The sequence below is a fragment of the Papio anubis genome, chromosome 3 (genome assembly GCF_008728515.1).
Source record: "Papio anubis isolate 15944 chromosome 3, Panubis1.0, whole genome shotgun sequence".
NCBI lineage: Eukaryota > Metazoa > Chordata > Mammalia > Primates > Cercopithecidae > Papio > Papio anubis.
In genome coordinates, this window is record NC_044978.1 from 155362294 (window position 1) to 155384135 (window position 21842).

Below are 21842 nucleotides of genomic sequence, written 5' to 3' on the forward strand. Positions count from 1 at the left end.
AAGTTCCAGGTGATGGTGAATTACAATTGAACAACTGCACCCAGCCTGGAGAGGGAATGAAGCCCTGTATCTAAAAATTAATTAATTAAAATAAATTTAAAAATAAGTAAAAATAAATAAAAGTAAAATCAACCTTCATAAATGGCTTATCTAACTACAGTTTACATTATAGATATGAGACTTTTGAGATAAATCTTATAGTAAATGTAAAGTATTGCGGTGAATAGGTCATTGTGCTAAAGTCAAGCTTCTAAGTTATGAGATGAAATTCTTCCAAAGAATCAGAGATGGTAGAATAAGCAAATCTATGCCTTGGAAGCAGTGCTGTGCATCTTGTTAGCCATGTTTTTTCCCCTCTCTTATGTGAAAATGTAAAGTCTACTTCATAGTGATCTCATTTTATGTACTGTTCCATCAAAATATGTACTCATGTTTAGTTCTCACCACTAGAAAAGCAGAAAGCCAAAATGAATGGACGTATCATTTCTTCATCCCGTTCCAACTTGAAGTAGATTTTCTCACCATACTTCACCCTAATTCCTTCTTTAGAGAAGAAAGGCTGCCAGTCAAACTCAATTTACAAAGATATCTTTGATTCAAGAAAGTATACGTCATCTAATATAAATAAAATATATTAAATTTTCACATAAGAAAGGGGAAAAAACCCCGTAGAGAAGCCACAGGGAAAGATCTTTAGAATGTTTTTTCGCATTGGTAGATTTTAGCATTGCTGTTGTGAGATGGGACAGAAATTCCAAGCAATCTGTTAGAACATACAGAAAGTATTTTCTTTCTCTTTTAAGTCTCTGAGTTGGAAAAAAGGCCATGACTGAGAGATTGAAGAAGAGAAGGTGCTTACTCAAATAGATGCCAATTTAATAAATAAAGAAGATAACTATAATAGGGATGTAATTTTATAACAAATAGTAAGTGGAATGATTAAAAATAGATAATAAAATATAGAAAAAATGTAAAAAGTCGAGAAAGTCCCTTAAAGAAAAAATAAGTAATCGAAGTAAAAATTGTACTTTTTCCTTTATTTTCTCTATATTTCACATGATTTTTTTAAAGTCTATAACTTTTTTGTATTTGTTATTAATTTAGATTAAAAACGTGTATTTTCTAAACAAAGACACATTTTGACTTAGGATTACTTTTGTCTTAAATGTGAAATTTCTGTAGATGCCTCTGAAAATAAATCAATCTTCATATTAACGATGGTAAGTTCCTTTTTCTGCCATACACTTTAAGATAATAAGCTAGCTAGGTAAATGTCTCAGGAATTATTTTGATGAAACTTAAGGATCCGAGTTCTTTTTCATTATGAGGCAAAGTAATGTGACAGTTATGCATAAGCCCCCCTAAATCAACAATTGCTGCCACATTAGCTTCCTTGCTGTGTCTTAATTTATAAGGAATCAAACCATCTTAAATCAAACTGGTACATGCATCCATTCACTTTTCATCCAATCAAAACTGAATTACCTGTCAACAGAGAAGTACACTTACAAGTGTGAAACCATTTGACCATGTTATATTTTAATTTGCAGAGACAAAAATGACAAGCAATTTATTTACATAAAACTGTACAAAAGCAAATTAAATTATGTAAAGTATTTCATAAATAGTTGGACGAGTGTTTAATACATTTCGCCATGTTAAGCATAGTTGCGTGCATAGTGACTCATAATAAACGATGATAAATTGTTCTCTGCTTCACTATCAACATCCAAGTAGCAGAACAATAGGCAATGATTAACATTACAAACAGATCGTACCACACTGAATGCAAGTGCTTTAAATGTAGGAAAAGTCTGAAAGTAAACCCTAGGTAGCTGAACAAATGATGCCTTCCTCCAGATGTTATCATTGTATCTTCACCTAGGTCACAACTAACAAGCTTTACTATATTCATGATCATCCTCACTTTTTTTTTTTTTTTGCTTAAGGACACATTTTCTTATTTATCATTGATAGCATATACCTAAGATTATTTAGGTCTTTAGATGTCTCATGACTATTTTTGGATGGCTGTTTGATTCTTGACAGTTTCTTCTGGTCTGTGTGTTTTATTCTGTTTTCCTACAAGACAGCTTCCTAGGGTAGTGTTTTAGTCAGACATCCTCAGTACCATCTTAGTTCCTCTTCCCATAAAAATAATGCCTCCCTTGTTTTCTGAAACTCAGGCAGCAGGCCAGTCAGAAACCATACAGAAATGATATCTGGAGATTCAGAAAAAGCAGTAGATTTTAGACTGAAGCTACAGACATTTTAATACACATAAATTTATATAGTTACTCATTAATTTATAAATGTGTCCTAATGTATAATGCATGCAAAATTCACTTGAGAATCTTGTGTACAGAAAACAAATATGGTTTATATCCTGTACAACCAAAATGAAACTGTAGCTAAAAGAAACACAACAAAAAAGAAATAAAGTATAAAATTCTAAATCAATATTTTACCTTGCAAAATGGACTGATTTCACTCCTGATAGTATCTCTGTGTTACACTTACAATAAAAGCTTTCATCTTCTAGTCAGATTTAAGCAGCCCATATTACTGCCTTAACTTTGCTTTATGACATAACAATATTTAAGACTGGTCCATTATCTGAGTTTGTCAGAAGGCAAATTTTTAATATATTATTTATTATTTTCAGAAAATAAACATGGACAAATATACAGGATCAAAAAAGTTGGGAATAGCCCATTTCCCCTCATTGTCCAAACCCAACAACCGTTTTTTTACCGTAACAACAGGTATAAAAGGCACAGTTGCTTATTTTGCATTCACTCATTTATTTATTTTTTTTGTTTCTTTTTATTGATTTTTTTCAAAAGCACTCTATATATGGAGTGGCACCAGATTTAACCTATTCAAAATAAAAGTCATACAAACACAAAATATATTTCTGTGTCATGCCAGCTCATTATATAATAAACATGTTATGATAGCTAATTCTACTAGAATTACTGTGAATACTTACAGTACACTGAATTTTGTTCTTTCACACCCATTTTAGTTCTAAAGAGAGGTTCACGAGTTAAATGACAATGGCATGGCTATCTTGAATGGGGTGCAAACATCATTGGAAATGTGGATCCAATTAATCCGAAGGTCCGGTGTGACCCGTATTAGTTTTATAGACAAGAGAAGGGTTTAAGATAGAGTGAAATGAGCTATCAGTGGTTTCAATGTCTCATGAAAGAAAGAAATGCATTAAAAAAAAAGTTTGTCAAACATCTGTGTTATGCAATTGAGTATTTTCTTTGTAACGTGCAAGAAAAAATATGTATACATTTCATAAGTATCTTTAGAAGTATTTTGTCTTAATAGGTACTTACAGATTATACAAGGCAGAACTGCTTTAATGCAGTTTCCTAACAAAGTACTAGAATTGCATCTTTCCATAGTGTAAATAATAATCAAACATAAACATGTTCAATTACTGATATTTTAGTCCAATGTTTTTTGTTTCAATTACATATCTTTTTGCATCCTACCTATTATACATAAACTAACATCAAAATGAAAACTCCATTTAAGAAAGAGCATGAGGAAATGACCCCCAAAGAGTACCCCACCAAACAGAGAAGTGGTTTTCAAAGTATTTTGAGGACCTATAGTGAATTATCAACCTATATTCCAGGCTGTGTCACTTTATAGTCTAAGAAATTCTGCAAAGCATGAAACTACCCAAAGCTACATTGTTTCTACAGTTTGCTAGAGAGCCATCAAGGCTATGCCTTAACCAGCTTACAAACATTCAGTGATGAGAGTTTGTTCTCCTCACACCTGTTATTCCCTATTCTGTCCATGGATTGTCACTTTTCTCTGAATGTCCCAGCTCAATATTCAGCCATATTAGGTTATCCTCCATGGAGCCAGTAGCTCAAAATCTGCATATTCTGTTTCTTCTTATTGCACTGGAAAAACTCCGCTTTTACCTTTGAGATATACATCCTGTGAAAAATGTCATTGCCCAAAACTCCTTTCTTTCATGTTCAGTCTAGATTTATTTAAAACGTATATTAAATAATGTTCAAATCACATTAGTGGTAAAGTCAACTAGGGTGTCACCTTGTTTCAATGTTGTTAGTCTCAAAATATTTCTATACTGCACACAAGTCAAAATTAATGCACTTGGGGTGCATGAAAGTGTGCACTGAATAAGTAAAAAAATGCAATTGTAATTTAAAATGTGGATAAAAAGAGCAGCAAGCATAGCCTGGATTCTAAAATGATCATTGTGGACTTAACTAACAAGACTATATGGCAATGCATCTTTCTTAACCTACCCATGACCCATAAATACTATTTTAAAACATGGAATCTTCCCTGATAATATTACCTGAAACTAAACTTGAACCTCAACCAATTGTCTATTATAATACCAAAAATATATCTCATTAGTTTTCATTTTCTGAGCTTTCAAATAAAATCCATTTTAAAAGAAGGAACATTTTACTGGGCACTATAAAATGAACTAGTGTCTGATTGTTTCTGTGCGTACATGGGTTCAGTTGCTTTTGTTGCTTAATGATTTTCCACGTCGAGACCAAATCAACTTCATGATTTCCCTGATCTGCCATATGATCTTTGGCCTTTGGATGATACAATTGTTCAAGTTAGTTAATAATCGTGGTCTTGTTCTGAAAATATATATATATAATTTTTTAAGTCATAATTAGTGAAATTGATACATGTAATCATGACTGCGTGTATACTGAGAATATTTGGTGAAGGTATGGAATTGAAGTTGATGCTCTTAACCTGAAAATAACAACATATGCCAATTTAGGACTGCAATCATCCACTGAGTATTGTTTTGCTCTTAGTCTTTGTTGGAATATTAAAGCTTTGATCTTCCCAAAATGCTTTTTAATATAGTCCCTTTTTCTAAGGACTGTACCTTTAGAGGGACTCTATCACTTTCAGAGGATTGCCTTTGATGGTGATAAACCATATTCTGATGGTATGTCTGAAATACATTTTATCTGTCCTGCTTATTTTTGACCAGCCGGATGACACTCGAACAAAATCAAAGTGACTAAAATCATGCTTCAGCTTAGGGATAATGAGAGTGTGTTGTGTTCTGCTAATCAGGCTTCGTACAGTTACTGTGGAAGAAACTTGCAACTATCCCCCCTTTTTTTTTCTTTTCTTCTTTTTTTTTTTTTTTTTGGAGAGGGGTGGGGAAGAGAAAGTGAGTGTTGGGAATCAGTGAAGGGGTTAGACATGCAAGTAACAAGGATGGTTTCTACATTGTACAGTAGAATCAGGCTAACAGTATCACTAAAGGCCTGATCTGGAGGCAGAAGTGGCAGGCAAAGCTTTGTCTCTTTGGTAGCCCCCTCTTTGTGATTAAACGTTTTGCTTTGTAAGGTTTTTTTGCCCCTTATTCTCCTTTTCATACATGTAAAGAACTTTGCTGTTGCTCCTTTATAGCCTACAGGTAAACTTCTCTTCTAGTGAGAGTATTGACAGGAGATGGCTTATATTCCCCTGTTTTTGTAAGGGGAATATCCTCAGGGTTGGCTTCCTCATTTTTGCTGAAACTAGCTGCACTGAAGGTCTCATAGGATGAGGTCAACTTTTTGTTCAGGAGGTTTCTGTTGCGGTCACCCATGATGGCGGCCTCCCCATTGGCCAACTTTTCCTGGCTTCCTCGTTCATCAACAGGCATGAAAGTGGAGAGTTTAGGCTGGCTCTTCTTTCTCTCTGGAGAAGTGCGGACTGGCATCCAGCAGGAGTCTGAGTGGCCATACTCATCACACTCACGAGTGCACTTCCCAGTCAGGGCTACATCTGGAAGAGGCCTTGAGTCTGAAATCCAAGGAGAATAAGCTATTAGGATTTGACACTCCTCAACAGGCTCCCCTGATCTATATGAAATTGGAGGAAATATATAAATATATTCCTTACCATCTTATTTCTCATTTCCCAACACCCTCTAGCTCATCATTCCACAGGACAGTCTTTAATCTCATGTGCATGAAAGATAAGGTTTTGCAAAGACACATTATAGAATAGGAAAGTAGACAAAATGATACATTTAAGTGTGTAGATGAAACAGATATATGTGTGTTTGTTACAGGACAGGGACATGAGGATATTCTCAATTAGAAGCTCTAAATACACAGGTAAATTTGTGTGGGTGTTAATATTTTCCACATCCATAAGAAAAATTATTAAATCCAAATTGACAATTTTCTGGATTTATAAATTATCCCAGAAGTTGTGTGCTTTTGCCAATTGAATTTCTTCCTGCTTATACATTATTCATAGAATGCAATATGCAAAACCTTATATTTAAAATACATTCTAAGACATGGGGTGACTCATAAGTAGAACCAAATTGACAGCACATTATGTGGTAAAAAGTAAAAAGCAAGGAACCAGTAGTTATAGGTATAAGCATACTAGCAATATCACACATCTGCCCACCCTAGCCCATATCCCCTCACCAACCCCCACCCCACCATGCCAAATGACCTAATGTGTGCTGATGTGTTCACATCAAAATGCATGGGCCATATTATCTGAATGTAATGTACTGGGTGAATATAGGCAAGTTACTAAACTTTGGATGAACTAGCATGTACTCCTAATTAATGGTACTATCCAATGGAATGGGAAATGACTTTTACTTCTGAAAGGCTAAACATGTCCAAAGAGTTCTTAGGAAACAAGATTAAAGATGACAGTTAATAATTACCTGTATGTATAATTGAAAGCATGTGTCTGTCTTTGGAGAATGGTTATGTCTTTTCTAAATATTAAAAATGTTTTTACAGACTTTGTTTGAGAAAGAGAGAATGGGAGAGAGAAAAACCTGCTCTACTTCAATAGGTTCTGAGATAGTAACCTGGAGGGTTTTATTTAAAATGTTTTATTGTTTTTCATTGCCAAACAAAAGAACATAATATGACTGCATTCCAGTTATTGTCACATGGTATCATTTTATTATAAGGCTTGGGACTTAAAGACTGCCAAATTTGACCTCTGAAAATATATTTGTAACCAGTGGAATCAGTGAGATGTGCACATGCACAATCCATAGATTCATTTAAAATAGAAGAGGAAGTTATTTAAATTATTCCCAAGATATGTACACTTTCTGCTTTTGCTTCCACACACCATCCCCTGTAGTTTAACATTTGTATAGGATATTTTAGACATTTTACTCGGCTAAATCTCCTAAATGAAGGCTCTCCACTAATGTTTGTCATTTTTTCCTTCAATGATGGGTAACTGAGCTATTGACATTTGTCGGCCCATCGATTATTGAAACAGTGTCCTGGGATTTTTATGCCCTTGACTAAGCGTTCACACGGAAATTCTAGTGTCCTACACAGGAAATCTAGAATTATCTGACCCTTTCCTGTAGGTAAAATGTAAGGTTAATTATTTACTCCGGTTGCCCATGCTGCCATTTGACTTCTAAGTGAGCAGATTCTCTTAATTTTTTCATCAAAATAACAAAGTACTTTCCCACTCATTTTTTTTTACCCTAAAGTGTCTGTTTCTCAAATAAGTATTTCACATGCATTGTAAAAATCGAATTATTAGCAAATTTTATTAATACTTTTGGTAATCTAGTTGGTTTAAATGAATAAACTGCAAGTTCTTTGAGAATATTTCCTATCTTGGGATACTTTTTTTTTTTTTTTTTTTTAACCTCACCTAAATGCTTTGAACAGGGGGAAAAAAAAAAGGATAGAAATGCAAAGTGTAAAATCAGGTCTGCTTTTTACTCAAAATATTTCCCTTTTTTCCCACTGCTTCAACAAATTCAAATTGTTCCTCTTTTCTTATGATAGTGAATAGCAAGGGCATGGGAAAATAATCAGGAAATTACCTTCTGAAATAGAAAAAAATATATATGAATGTGATTGTCATTCCCTGCAGAAATGACCCAGAATTATCTCCAATCATCTCTCCACATTTATGTCTCACACAATATGTCAGTTCACTTACACAATGACTTATACAGGTGGCTGCTTTTCAGGGATTAATTTGTGTTTTGAGTTTGAAATTCCTTGCACTTGTTTTCCTCCTGTTTGAGATGCATTTATAAACAGCTTGTAATTCTATATTCTTGCTCAAATGAGTCTTCTTACTTTTTAACTTGTGTACCTAAACTACCTACAGCTCATAAGAGATTATACTCATTTATTAAATAGATTGACTGAATCTCCAATCAGTTATAGGTGAGATGCTCTTCAGTTCTTTCCTTCAGTCTTTACTTCATAGTCCGGAGTATTTTCTGCCAAAATTGATTTCCTCTACTGCTTTTAACGAAAGGCAGCTTGTCTTCTCTGCCATCATATGCATGCAAGCTGCCACATCTCTATCCAAGAAGCATGATTTTTAATAAGGATCTCCTGTCATTTCCAAAGTAAAACACTTGACTGGGGACCACAGTGGAAGCTGACAAGCCTAATTGGCTGAGACATGTTGCAGTGTTTGTCATCAAATTTAGAAAAATAATCAAGAAGGGCTATAAGAGATTCATCACAAGTAATCAAAACTTCCAATTTGGTTGACTAAAGTGAATCTTCAAAAGAAATACCAATGATTAACAAATGTAATCTGTATTACGAAGCAACTTATTAAAGAAGGGCATGAGTAGAAAAGTATTTTTCTTTGTTTACATATTTTCTTATTTTAATTACGCATGCATATATTATGAATTTTTTTCAACACAAAATTTCTGCAGGATCTTAGAGAATCATCAAACGCAATTCTTTCTTCTTTCCATAAAAGGCATACTTTTAAACTGTCCTATTTTTTGTGGCATTATAAAGGAAAACCTTTCACAATTAGTAACTCTTCTTAGTCTTTCACTGAAGGATTTGTTTTCTAACATCTAAGAATATTCTTTTATGCTTTAGTACTGTTCTTTTAAATTTTGATCTCAGTGAAGATGGAAGACACCTGATCACAAATCTTAACTGGCATTGAGTAAATCAATACAAATAGACAGTAGGAAAAGAAAATAATATTCTCTGTAAGCATTTTCCACAATAAAGCCAGTTCTTTAGAGATTTTTTTTGTTTGTTTCTGTATTTCTCAATGCCCCCACACCCCATCAATCTTATCAAACCTTGAGAAGACTGGAAGTAAAAAAATAGTATCCATCAAATCCTGTTCTTGCTTAACATTCCTTGCAGAGGTTTCCATTTTAATCAAGTTATGCTATTTCCTAGAATCATTGCATCATATTAGAAAGTTAAGATCCTTTCCTAGACATAAGGTTAATGTCCCTCTTGAAAGTAGACAGTTTTTTTCTTTTCCTTTGTTTTTTTTTTTTTTTTTTTGAGACAGGATCTTACTCTGTTGTCCTGGAGTGCAGTGGCGCAATCTTGCCTCACCTCAACCTCTGCCTCTCAGGCTCAAGCGATTCTCCTGCCTCAGCCTCCTGAGTAGCTGCAGTTAAGGCGCGCACCACTACCACCTGGCGAACTTTTGTATTGTTTCAAAATACAACAGGGTTTCACCATGTTGGCCAGGCTGGTCTTGAACTTCTGACATCAAATGATCCACCTGCCTCAGTCTCCCAAAGTGCTGGGAGAAAGTAGACAGTTTTTAAGCCATCATACTAGCAAACGATGTTAGAACAATTCATAACACATGAACTACTTCCCACATGAAGTTCATCTCTTTAATTTAGCACCTCAATCATATAGCAAGGAGGATGGAACAGCGAAGGGGTCCAAGCTAAGAGAAAGCTGAAGCCAAAGAATAAGTGTTTTGACTTTCAATTTACTGTTTTCCCACCACAACACATTGCTTCTTCTTAAAATATAACAGCTGAGTTATTTAGAGGTCAATTACTGCCTACTCATAACCATCAGAACAAGCTACAGTCTGCAGAGAAACAGAAAAACATCTGAGTAGCACAGGAAATAGATGCCACAGAGTCACAAATTTTAATACTTAGTGAAAAGAATGACACAACCTCCCTAAAACTACATATTTTGGAAAGTGGGGAAAATTATATGTCTTCCTAAGACGTCAGATTATCTCTCAGAAACAGAGTATTTTTGTTTTTACTAGGCAGGGTAGATGGATGGGTGGTGGGCAGATGCTGCTAGATGCTGTTACAATGACCTCAACAAGAAGTGACAGATAGATAATAGACAGAATCATTAGAAATAACAAGGAAAGCCCAGGTTTAGAGAGGAATTTCATGTTTCCAGAAGCTGCCTTACACAATTCAGAACCCATTAGAGGCATCATTGTTATAGGAGAGCACACTAGACTCAATAAGACTTGAAGACAGTTCTGCACCAGGAAGGATTTTAAGTATGCTGAGTTTTGCATCCTGTCAGAATCCCAGACACTCACTCTACTCCAGGTCCTTGGCTTGGGGCTGGAGATACATGGATCTTTGTATTGACTGAGAGAAAGTATGCAAATGTTATATTTAGCTTTAAAATATTTCCCATGAGTTTTCTTAAAGATCAGATATGTAAAACTGTACGTATCATTTATTTGTTTAATTCACACATTATTTGATTTGCTAACCACATGAGATAAATGGATTGTTAAGTCGAGGTATGGACTTCCCAGATGTCCAAATCATTTCTCCAATTTGTTCATTAACATCAAGCTCTAGCATATGACTAACATTACTTGACAAAATCTGCAAAAGAATACATATTTTCTTCTTTTTATTTATTTTGTTTTATTTTATTTTTTGAGGAGGGTCTCGCTTCGTTACCCAGGCTGGAGTGTAGTGGTACGATCTTGGCTCATTGCAACCTCTGCCTCCTGGGTTCAGGCGATTCTCGTGCCTCAGCCTCCTGAGTAGCTGGCACTACAGGTGTGCACTACCAAACCTGGCTAATTTTTGTATTTTTAGTAGAGATAAGGTTTGGCCATGTGGGCCAGGCTGGTCTCGAACTCCTGATCTCAAGTGATCTGCCCTCCTCAACCTGCCAAATTGCTGAGATTATAGGCATGAGCTACTGTGCCTGGCCTGGTATTTCCCTCCTTTAGAGCCAAATTAACAAAACAACACAAAACAAAATCACATGTAGGAACCTTTTCCTTTTTTCCTTTTTAAAGTGTTTGGTTTTCTTTCCACGTTTCTTGACTTCTCTCTACACAAAGACATTTTTTCTAGAAGCACACTTAAATTCTAGTGAAATTTGCTTGACTTATGAAAAGTTTTACAAAAGGGTAGACAAGAAAAATAAAAGATCAGTGAAAAATGTTTTACAACAGATGTTTTAACATTCCTTTCACTATCATTAGTCCAAATGAAAGTATCTCTTTACTCAAATGATTAAATAAGTGTTTTATTTTAAAACAGCTGTTAGAAAATTGTTTACTTTCATTTTATATGATAGGGCTGAGAAAAAAATAAATAAATGTTGGTTAACCAAAATATTTTTTGGATAATTATTATCATAGTGAATAAAGATTGGAGGTCAGGAGACAAGATCCAAAAGATGCACAAGTGAGTTGGACTTGACAAATAACTAAAAGATCCCTGCCTTTTGCCTGTTTGGGGAATTGAGGAAGACGAGACAGGCAAACACAGCACAGTTCACGGTCAAGGCTGGAACCACTGACTCAGACCAGCAGTTTGTGATCCTCTAAATGTAGGATCACTTTCTGGAAGAGGAGAAATTTATAGTTGTGCAAGTAAGTGTCACTCTGGCCACAAAAAGACCATTAAGATCCCCAAAGAGTGTTTTAACTTATTACAGAATCACTTTATTTAACCAAATTAGAAGAGTATAGGAAGACCAGCTAATCAATCAGTCCTTGCTGTAGCATCATCTGTTCCATTCCTGGGCCCTTCCTGCAAAGACCAATGAACTTTTAAAAAGAGCAGGAGATTTACAGTCCCAATACTGCTCAATGTGATTCCAGGCTCAACTACTTAGAAGCTGTGTGACTTCTGACATAATTTTTCTGAGCTTCAAGTTCCTTATATGTGAGATAATAATACCTACTCCCCCATTTATTGTGGGAGAAAAGAGTTAATGACTATACAGCTCGTAATACGGTCCTGGCTGCCGTGTAGGTGTTCAGTAAATAGTAGGTCAAAGACGCTGGAGAGATTTAAGAAGGTAGAGATTTTTCCCTCTCTGAAGTCTTCCAGGAATAAAAAGGATATTGTTTAAGAGAATAGGCTCATAGCCTGTGATCTAGATTCACATTCTAACTTTGTCACTTCACAGCTGTATGAACGTGGACAAGTTCCTTGATTCTAGTTTCCTCATCTGTGTAATTAATGTTTAAGAATGTATTAATTTCTTAGAATTACTGTGAGAATTGAATATGTTAATGCATGTAAAGTACCTATAATAATTCTTGACACACAGTAAGCCCTCAATAAATATTACCTGCTTCAGGTGCACAATCCCTAATCCAAATTCCGTCTCCAAAAAATCTTAGGAAATCAAAAGTGGTTTTTTTCCCCCTTCATAAGTTTACAACAAATCTGATATGAATTAATGCAAGGCTATTTTCATCTTTTTTGTCTCACATAATGTGAATATTCATATGTTTTACTATAGAAATAATGCGTTTAATTAAAAGCATGGCCTTAGACTCTTTTAGATTTTTAAAATAATATATGACACATGCATAACATATAACATCTTATAACATATGAAGGATTCTAAATTTTGAGATGTATCTGGCCCCAAGGGTTTCAGATAATTTATTATGGAATAAATAGCAATTGTCAAGCAAATGGGTACCTATTTCCAGTTACTTTTCTAGTAGTGCTAATGGATTTGTGCTGATAGAGTCTGTGATACACAGAGCTACTATCTATCTAGAGAAATATGCTGGCCACTGGATCCTGGTTACTCTACATTAGTCATCCTCCTAATACTCCTTTTCTATTAGGAGTTTGCCAAATAAGATTTATTCAGTATGTGCCATGGTTGCTCAAAATTCAAGGGCAAATGATGTATTATTTGGAGTTATCTTTACAACCTCACAGATCAACCTCACAATTAACCATTTCACTTGAAACTTGCCCCTAAGATATTAGATTGCCAACATGCTATCTGGCTTTGCTTGCATGGGCAGTACAAGGAGCAGCTCCATTAAAAGATGGGTCAAAATTAGCAATAACTTATTTTAAGAATAAAAAATTGAAAATCAGGACAAGACAACCTAAACACAGGGTAAATACCTAAAATGCATCATACATCAAAAATAATTAAAAACAATAAGCCATTCAGCATGAGCTATGAAGATTTTCTGATGTAAAGACATGAAATTCTTCCAATCTCCCTACACATACCCACTTTGGAATGTGACCTTACTACTCTTACTGTCGATTCTGCACCCCTTGAAGGTGGACTACTGTTGACAACCAGAATGTGGCAGAAGTGATACTGTTCTACTTTCAGCCCAGCTATTAAGAGGTCACAATTTTGCATTCACCTTTGGAAATCTGGGATCACCATCCTGAGAGAAAGCATGGTCTAGCCTCTTTGCAGATGAGACCCCACTTGAGAGAGAGACCCAGCTGACCCAGCAAAGTCTAGCCTAGTCAGTTTGCCAGGTGAATGCAGCCATATGAGTGAGCCAGGCAGAACATGAGAAACCACATAGTCAATCCACAGAAGTGTGAGAAGTAATCGATCTTTGTTGTTTGAAGCCACAAAGTTATGTTTGTGTGTTTGTTTGTTTTGAGGAAATAGTTCATCGGCAAAGCAATAGGCCACTGAAATAATTATCATAAGTATATTATGGTATTTGCAAAAAATTAACTGTTCCAAACAATAGCCCAGGATCTATCAACAACACGTTCTACTTCTTTTATGGTTGTTTGTTTTTTATTTTTTGAGATGGAGTCTAGCTCTGTCACCAGGCTGGAGTGCAGTGGCACAATCTCAGCTCACTGCAACCTCCGCCTCCCAGGTTCTAGCAGTTCTCCCGCTTCAGCCTCCTGAGTAGTTGAGATTACAGGGATGTACCACCACACCCAGCTAATTTCTGTGTTTTTAGTAGAGACAGGGTTTCATCATGTTGGCCAGGATGGTCTCGATCTCCTGACCTCGTGATCCCCCCACCTCGGCCTTCCAAAGTGCTAGGATTACAGGCGTCAGTCACTGTGCCTGGCCCATTCTACTTCTTTTATATCTCCTTATCATGGATAATAGACTAACCAATGCCACTGCAAGTACAACGCTTATAACAGAACATTTTCAGAGATATTTTAAACACATTTAATTAAGAAGTTCAAGTAGAGGGCTACTATCTAAACCTTTAGAAATTCTGGTCCTTTAATGACAGGATTTCACTGCATTATACCTAGGAGTGTTCTAGTTCAAGCTGACATGCCAGGACAATATTAAAATGTTTAAACATGTTTGAAAGCATCAGCAACTTTTCTCCGTACCTTAGGCTAAACTCAAACAGCAATTGAATGTATCTCAAGAAGCATTTACTGCCTTTAGGCTCAGACCACCGTCATTCTGAATGCGGCATTATTATATAGAGTGGAGATTCTGCATGTCACATCTCAAGCAGTCTTGCTGAATCAACTCAAACATGAATCTGCTGGTTGGCACATGAAAACTGCACTACAGCAGAAAAATGTGTGAGGACTGCTTGGGAGCGATCAATTTATGCACATCAGAGATGTGGCTTTACTTTGGTTCTTCTCTTTACCCATGCCGAGTTAGAGACAGCAGAGGTTCTCATGTGAAGGAGCAGGGTGGAAAGAGAGGAAACAAGTGCTGCGAATGAGAGGATTCTCTGCCATAGATAAACAGAATTTATAAAACCCAGGAACACACAGGGGCATATATTCCACAATAACCAATAGATTATCCCACTAAGAATAGACCCAACTCTTGGTCATTCATGCTTATTTTTTCACTGAAATAATCGTAGCTTTCATAATTTTTCTTCTAGTCTCTTGACTTTTCTTATATTCAAAATTACTTGCTCGGGAATTATATACTTTAATAAATTAATTTAATAATTTAATTTAATAATTAAAAGTACTGTCTCCCCGCATAAATGCAAATATGTACCCACCAAACTTTGCATGCAGTTTCTGTGGGATTCAAGATACCTGAATTAGAGTCTCAGAATAGTTCCAACATCCTGGTGAATGAGAAAAAGACAGTGTATTTGTACACCTAGACTTTTTTTCCCTCATTGAGTTAGAATCAAAGTTAAAAATGTTTAAAAATTCAACACCTATCCTCAAAAAGTATAAATTACATGTGGTAAATAAACTGCCATTCAGTGACACAAAGATTTAAAACAAATTATAAAATGCATATTTAGAAGAAAAGAGGCCTGATTATGTTAATATTTTAAGTTAGTTCTTCGGAGGCCCAAATCCAAAAATTCTAACAATTTTCAAGATTCTGTTTAAAAAGAAAATTGATTCTTGCCAGTGGATTTAACTGATTGCTGATCACCAATCTGAAAAACCTTGTCTTCTTTATGAAAATCCATGTTCAACATTTGCTTCAAACCAGTGTCTTGAATTGCCAGCAACTGAATCTTTATGTTTATTTATTATAAGAAGGAAAATCAGTTCTTGTTATCATAAAAGTCCAAAAAAGAACAATAATGATGCAAATGGGTGCTGTTTATAAGTTAACAGAATTTGTTAGCTACTTTACAATGATTTTACTAGAAAGTCTATTGATGTGGTACTAAAACAGTTGTAAGTATCAATTTAGAGCCACTTCATTTTAATGGTCTCAAATTGTCAAAGTTTTACATCATAACTAGGTAATTATCATAAGGCAGTGTGATCTTTTTACTCATTCGTTCCGTAACTGGATTATAAACTAAATGTTTATTATTGATGATAAAGTTGTAGAATGTATATTCTATGATAAGTATTAATATTGCCTTCAGGAATGGATGTTTACTTTAAAAATAGTACATAAAGCCTCCATTAACTATGAGAATATCACCTTTGGGTTGTAATGTTGAAGGAAGTGCTCATTTTATCTTTGCAATCCCCCATGACATATACTTCTATACAAATAAAAAGATGGGGGAAAAATGAGAACTGAAAAAAATGTAATAGATATTTTCTTAAACTCTCTTTTCTTCAAGATAAAGTATTTCTAAAAGTAAATGAGAATAGCCTCTGCAATAAGTAGTTCTTATTAAAATACTTAATGAGTACAAATATGTTAAATAGAATTAATTCAGTAGTAGGGGATGTCTTAAGGAAGAAAGTATCACTGCAGTAGACATCATGTGATATGAGGTATTTCTATGTGTTATTTTCTATTTATTATTTTATGTGAAAATCTAAAATGAACCACCTTAAAGCTCAAATCATATTTGAAGTAGAATTGAAAGTGATTACTTTTGGCACAGGGGCAAATCACAGCAATTTAGATTTACTGAAGTAATCCTAATTTTTTTAATGTAACAAATATTATGACACCCATGTATTTTTCTTTGCTGTAGTGATCCTGAGAAACTCTACAGTTATGCTAATAACATGGCTATTTTCAAATAATATTCAAATATAATATATTCAAATCAGATTCTCAAACTCTTTGCTTGGGATTGCCTATTGAAACATTTCAGAAATCACACAGAAAAGCTTATTGGATTGGAACTACTTTTTAAATAACAAGCTGTGTAGAAATAGAATTTCATTAGTGATTGTGATTTGAGAGAAAGACAAAAATTTCAACCTCTGAGGAAGGTCTCCAGCAAACATTGAGTTCTGAAATACTGTTTAGAGATGAGGCTCTGAGAGCTTTGGGTAGGAGCTGAAAAACTATTCATGGGAAGCGTTTTAAACATTTGAAATGCTGGCTCCTTACTCGGATCAATCAGCTGATCAGTTGAAAGTAATATTGACAATCACAATTAGGAGCAAAAGAGTATTGAAGAGCTCGAAGTGCATAGCAGGTAAATAAAAAGAAAAGGAAGAAAATGATCTCTGGTGACCAGAAAACAAAACTCAATGATCAGATAAAAAGGGGAAGAAACCAATGAAGTAACACTGGATCAGTTTACTTCGTTGATTTTCCCTGCTCATTGAAATGTTTTCCTTTACTTACTCCCTATTACTTTGGAGAGTGGCAAAATCTCACTGTTAAACCTCCCTGGGAGCCTGGGAGGCTTGGAGAAGCAAGCTCTGGAGATCTCCCTCATGCCTATATTATGCCTTCTCGGGCTGCATGGATTCAGAGGCAGTCTCAGTGCTCCCTGTGATGGGGCAGGAGCCGCTCTGCACATTCACTCTTACAACCTCTCTTGGTAGGCAGAATAATGTTCCCCTCCAAAAATGTATGCATCCTAATCTGTGGAACTGTGCGTATGTTAGGTAAGATGCAAAAGGGGAATGAAAGTTTCAGGTGACATTGCTATCTGAAACCTTCATTTCGCTTTGCCATGGTTGCTAATAAACTAACCTTAACATAGGAAGATTATACTGGATTACCCGACTGAGCCATTTTGTAATTACAGGGGTTCTTAAAAGTGGAAGTGGGAGGCAGAAGAAAAGTCCATGTAAGAATAAAGTGATGTGAGAAAGACTGCAGTTGTCATTGCCAGCTTTGAAGATGGAAGAGGAATGTAGGCATGCTCCAGAAACTGGAAGAGGCGAGGAAGCCCATTCTCCCCTTGAGCCTCTAGAAAGGGAATGCAGTCTTGCTGAGATTTTGATTTTCGCTCTGGCAGATTTATGTCAGACTTCTGATGTACAGAATTTTTAGAAAATAAATTTTCATTGTCTTAAAACTTAAGACATTGTGTAAGTTTGTAGTTATTGTTTACAGCTACCATGGGAACCTTGAAAACACTCCTGCTTCTCTGGTTACAGTAGGGTTAGCACAGACTTGCTGCATTTGGTCCTTTCTACCCATATTTCATCCATTAAAGGATATGGAGTGGAAAAACTGATTTTTATTTCCCGTTGAGTCATGTGTACTTAATTTTTTTGGAATACACTAAAGAATTTTCATTTTGCACTCTTGAAAATTCTACTTCACTCTAGTATCCAATTGTCCATGCTATTTGTATATGATCAATCAACACAGCTCAAATTCCTTTTGTTCAGTAAAGTACAAACAGCTCGCCTTTCTGGGTGATCATATTTTCCTCTCTCTACCCCTTAGTGATAGCTGCCTCTGGCCTTATCATCAAAGGAATCACTTTAAGTCATTCTAAATTTGGGTAATGTAATTCCCAAGAAGAGAAGAGAATTTGACGTAACAGCTAAGAAATAGTGTCAGGTACCAGGGCACAATTCTAATGAATACTTTGTAGAATTTATGGTATTTTTGTGACTTCCTGATGTTTACTATTTGTTCATTACTTATTTTTTTGTTGTCATTTTCTTTAACCTGTTTCCCTCCTAGTAATTAGCAGAAAACTGTACCTAGTAAAAAAATTATGGCCTGATATGGTAGCTCATGCCTGTAATCCCAGCACTTTGGGAGGCCAAGGCAGGTGGATCACCTGAGGTCAGGAGTTTGAGACCAGCCTGCCCAACATGGTGAAACCCTGTCTCTACTAAAAATACAAAATTTATCTGGGCATGGTGGCACCTGTAATCTCAGCTACTCAGGAAGCTGAGGCAGGAGAATCACCTGAACCCAGGAGGTGGAAGTTGCAGTGAGCCGAGACTGCAGCATTACACTCCAATCCAGCCTGGCAGACAGAGCCAGACTCCTTCTCAAAAAAAATGAATAAATAAAAATAATAATAAAATAATAATACATAAATTTAAAAAAATAATAATTTCATGATTATTTTAGAAATTGTAAGTAGAGTAGCAAGTCTGTCCCTAGTTTAAAACTCTCCTCCATAAACTTCAGTACAAATCACAAACCCCTTATTTTAGCATAGAAGAGCCTTCTGGATCTGAACTCTTACCTCTTCCCATTCTTACATGTTCCCATTTGCCACTTCCACAGACCTAAGGTAGGTATCATTTCTGGAAAGCCTCATGCTGTTCAGTGTATTCATGATATTAATGTGTTTCTTCTGCTATTCCTTGACTTGTTATCTATCTCTCATGAGTCCTTCAAAACTAAGTTCCAGGGCATCTCATTCAAGATTTCTTCTGGATAGCTTGTGGAATTTTGATTCCTCATTGCCTCTTTGATCTTCATGCCATGCCTACCTCTTCTTAGCACTTAATGTCTGGCATTGAAGTCTGCTACCTGTTCATATGACCTTTTCTGTAAAGTATTACTCTCTATGGGCAGGGTAAGGATAAGCTGTTCCAGCACATACTCTGAATTCAAGGACCATTCCAGTTCCATGCTCACTAAGGGCCTGTTGAAAGGTTGAATCAAGGATATAGCAGGGAGACAGATTACCTGTTATCCCTGATGACTATGTCTACCTTCACAATGGCCACAGGTAGAATTATTAGCAAGACACCTGTTAATCCTAAATGCAATGTCACTGGCCAAGCTGAGAAAGCAATGTAGCTTTTGCTTTGTTGTTTGGTATTAGATGATCTGAATGAACTTCACCACTCACTCTCCTCATCCCCTTTTAGGACCTGTCTTATAACCTTTTTAGTTAAGACTTTCTTTCTAACAGAACAATATAGTCGATTAGAATAATCCATGGATGTGTTTTGTAACACAAAGTGCAGTCCTCGAACCCAGGCTAGGGAGTAGGGTGCTGTCAGTAGAGTCAGTAGAGGCTGCTAAGAAAACGTCCAATGGGAAAATTCTGTACTTAGTGGTTACAAGGATATACACATAAACTAATTTGTTAAGCTTCCTTGCTTATGGATAGTAGCTATTTTATAGTTATTTTAGAGTCGTCACGACTTCTAGTTGGCAGTTATACATGTCTTTTAAGAATAAGCTTGGGAGATAAAATTTATTATTGTCTCACGTATAGCTCATTCCATAGATGAAAATTTTCAAAAGACAGAGGAAATGTTTCTGATAGAGGAGATGAACAGCAGAAGGCTCTCTTCTCCCATCCTCGTAACTGAGGGCATTGTGATAGGAACTACTGTAGGCAATGTGCCAACCTAATACAGTTTGACAAATTTTATTTGCCTTGTGGTTGTAACCTGAATACATTTAAAATGGGTGTAATCATGACAGTTTAGATCAGTGCTTTTCAACTGAGCACCATGACCCATGAGATGGTGACCGAACCCATTTAAGGAGCTCTAACCAGCTTCACACGAAGTTCAGGTTGCTTAAAGAATATTTTGTTTTAGACTTTTACACGTGTGTCCGTGTATATGTGTGTGTGTGTGTGTGTGTATACACATATATATGTATATATGTATAAGTGCATACATATATATACACACCTATATATACATATATATGTGCATACATATGTACATGTGTGTATATATACACACACACACACACGGACACACATATATATGTACACACATACAGGTACTTGATCACTATGAAAAACGAATTCTTATTTTGAGTCACACTAAAAAAGCTTGAAGGCCACTATAATTTAAACCATATTATATGGAAATTTGTGTATTTTGGCTATTTCTGTGTAAACTGCATATTATCCTATGACATTTACTATAGCATAATATAATTTTAATATGCACACAATGTCATCTGAATTTTAAATTTTACTTTTAGCTGTCATTTCAAATTACTTCAGATACTAAAGTTTTATTCTTATTAAAAATAATTCAGATAAGTCAAAGAATAATAGTTACATCCTCAATAACCACTTCAGGAAATCTACTGTAAATATAGTTTCTTACCTTGAGCTATTCTGAATTTACACTTAATTCCCTAGATTTCAATTTTCTAGAATTAGGTGTAATTGTGATGAGCCTCCTCATAATTCACTTAAATCCTCTGGTAGACTTTCATTTATTTCAATCAACAAAATGGCAACAGACCCTTTAAAAAAGGAGGATTTAATGTGACTTCTTAAAGTCATATAGACATTAAGATGTAGGACACATTTAAGCTGTCTAATTGTACTGCTGGTCTAATGCCTAAGTATTAATCTGTCACAATGTCAAATTACATACATTTAGGCTTTTTCTTTAGTTAAACGTGTCTGTGCTTAACAAACTCATAGTGTAAAAAAATCAGGAGTGCAATTAGAATGTCATCTTTCCCGTAGATGACTTAAGAAAAGCATGAATCAGAGCCTAACAGCCAACATAATTTCATAGATAATCATGGCAAAATTACGGTACTGCAACAATTTGAAGGGAGTACAGTGAGTGAGACTAGCAGACAGTGATGATCAACTATTCATCTCCACCATCTGCCACACATGCTCTTTATTTAAGTCTCTCTTTTTTTGTTTTTGTTTTTGCCAATATTTTCGGGTTTGACTTGGCCAGCAGTGGGTATCACATAGGAAAGGAGGTTTCATGGTGCAAACAGATTTTCCCATGTGAGCAATGAATTCGCTTCACTGGTTATTCTGGAGTTCTTAGGAAAAGAAGACTGGCTGCAGGGAATTAATTTCCTCAGGTCTTTGTATATTGGCCAGTGTCTTATACAATTCAAATAAATCAATTCTATCAGAAACAAACAGATAAAACTACAGGTATTGTTAGCAATAGAAATCATCACTAAAGAGAGTTTTCCTTTAAATGACACACTTAAAATTTATGTGAACTGTATTAGCCATTTGGTGGTACTTTGTGAATACTACAGTGAATCATCAGATGGAAAAAAAACTGGCAATCTCTGCTTTCTAACTTGTCATCTTTCCCTGTTCTGCAAATAAGCCAAGGACTAGTGGAATTGAGATTTGCTATGGCAGGACATAAAATCTCAGGGGAAATTTCAAGATGAAGAGGAAATAAGAAGAAATGGACTTAACTGCACAAAACTGGCATGAAGGTTCCAGGCTTAAGAAAGATGCGTCCCACT

At 35.5% G+C, this 21842-nt stretch overlaps 1 protein-coding gene across 5 annotated transcripts in view; it reads right to left on the reverse strand.

Moving 5' to 3' along the window:
- Nucleotides 1-1517: 1517 nt before the first annotated feature.
- Nucleotides 1518-21842, reverse strand: part of PCDH7 (protocadherin 7) — a 535818-nt gene continuing 515493 nt past the window's right edge. For 4 of the 5 annotated variants that reach the window (XM_009206638.4, XM_009206641.4, XM_009206640.4 and 1 more), the window contains one exon: nt 1518-5832. In XM_009206638.4, coding sequence (XP_009204902.1) covers nt 5456-5832 — 377 coding nt within the window. In that variant the 3' untranslated portion in view covers nt 1518-5455. The remainder of the gene's footprint in view (nt 5833-21842) is intronic. The other variant, XM_009206642.3, reaches the window with a different exon arrangement.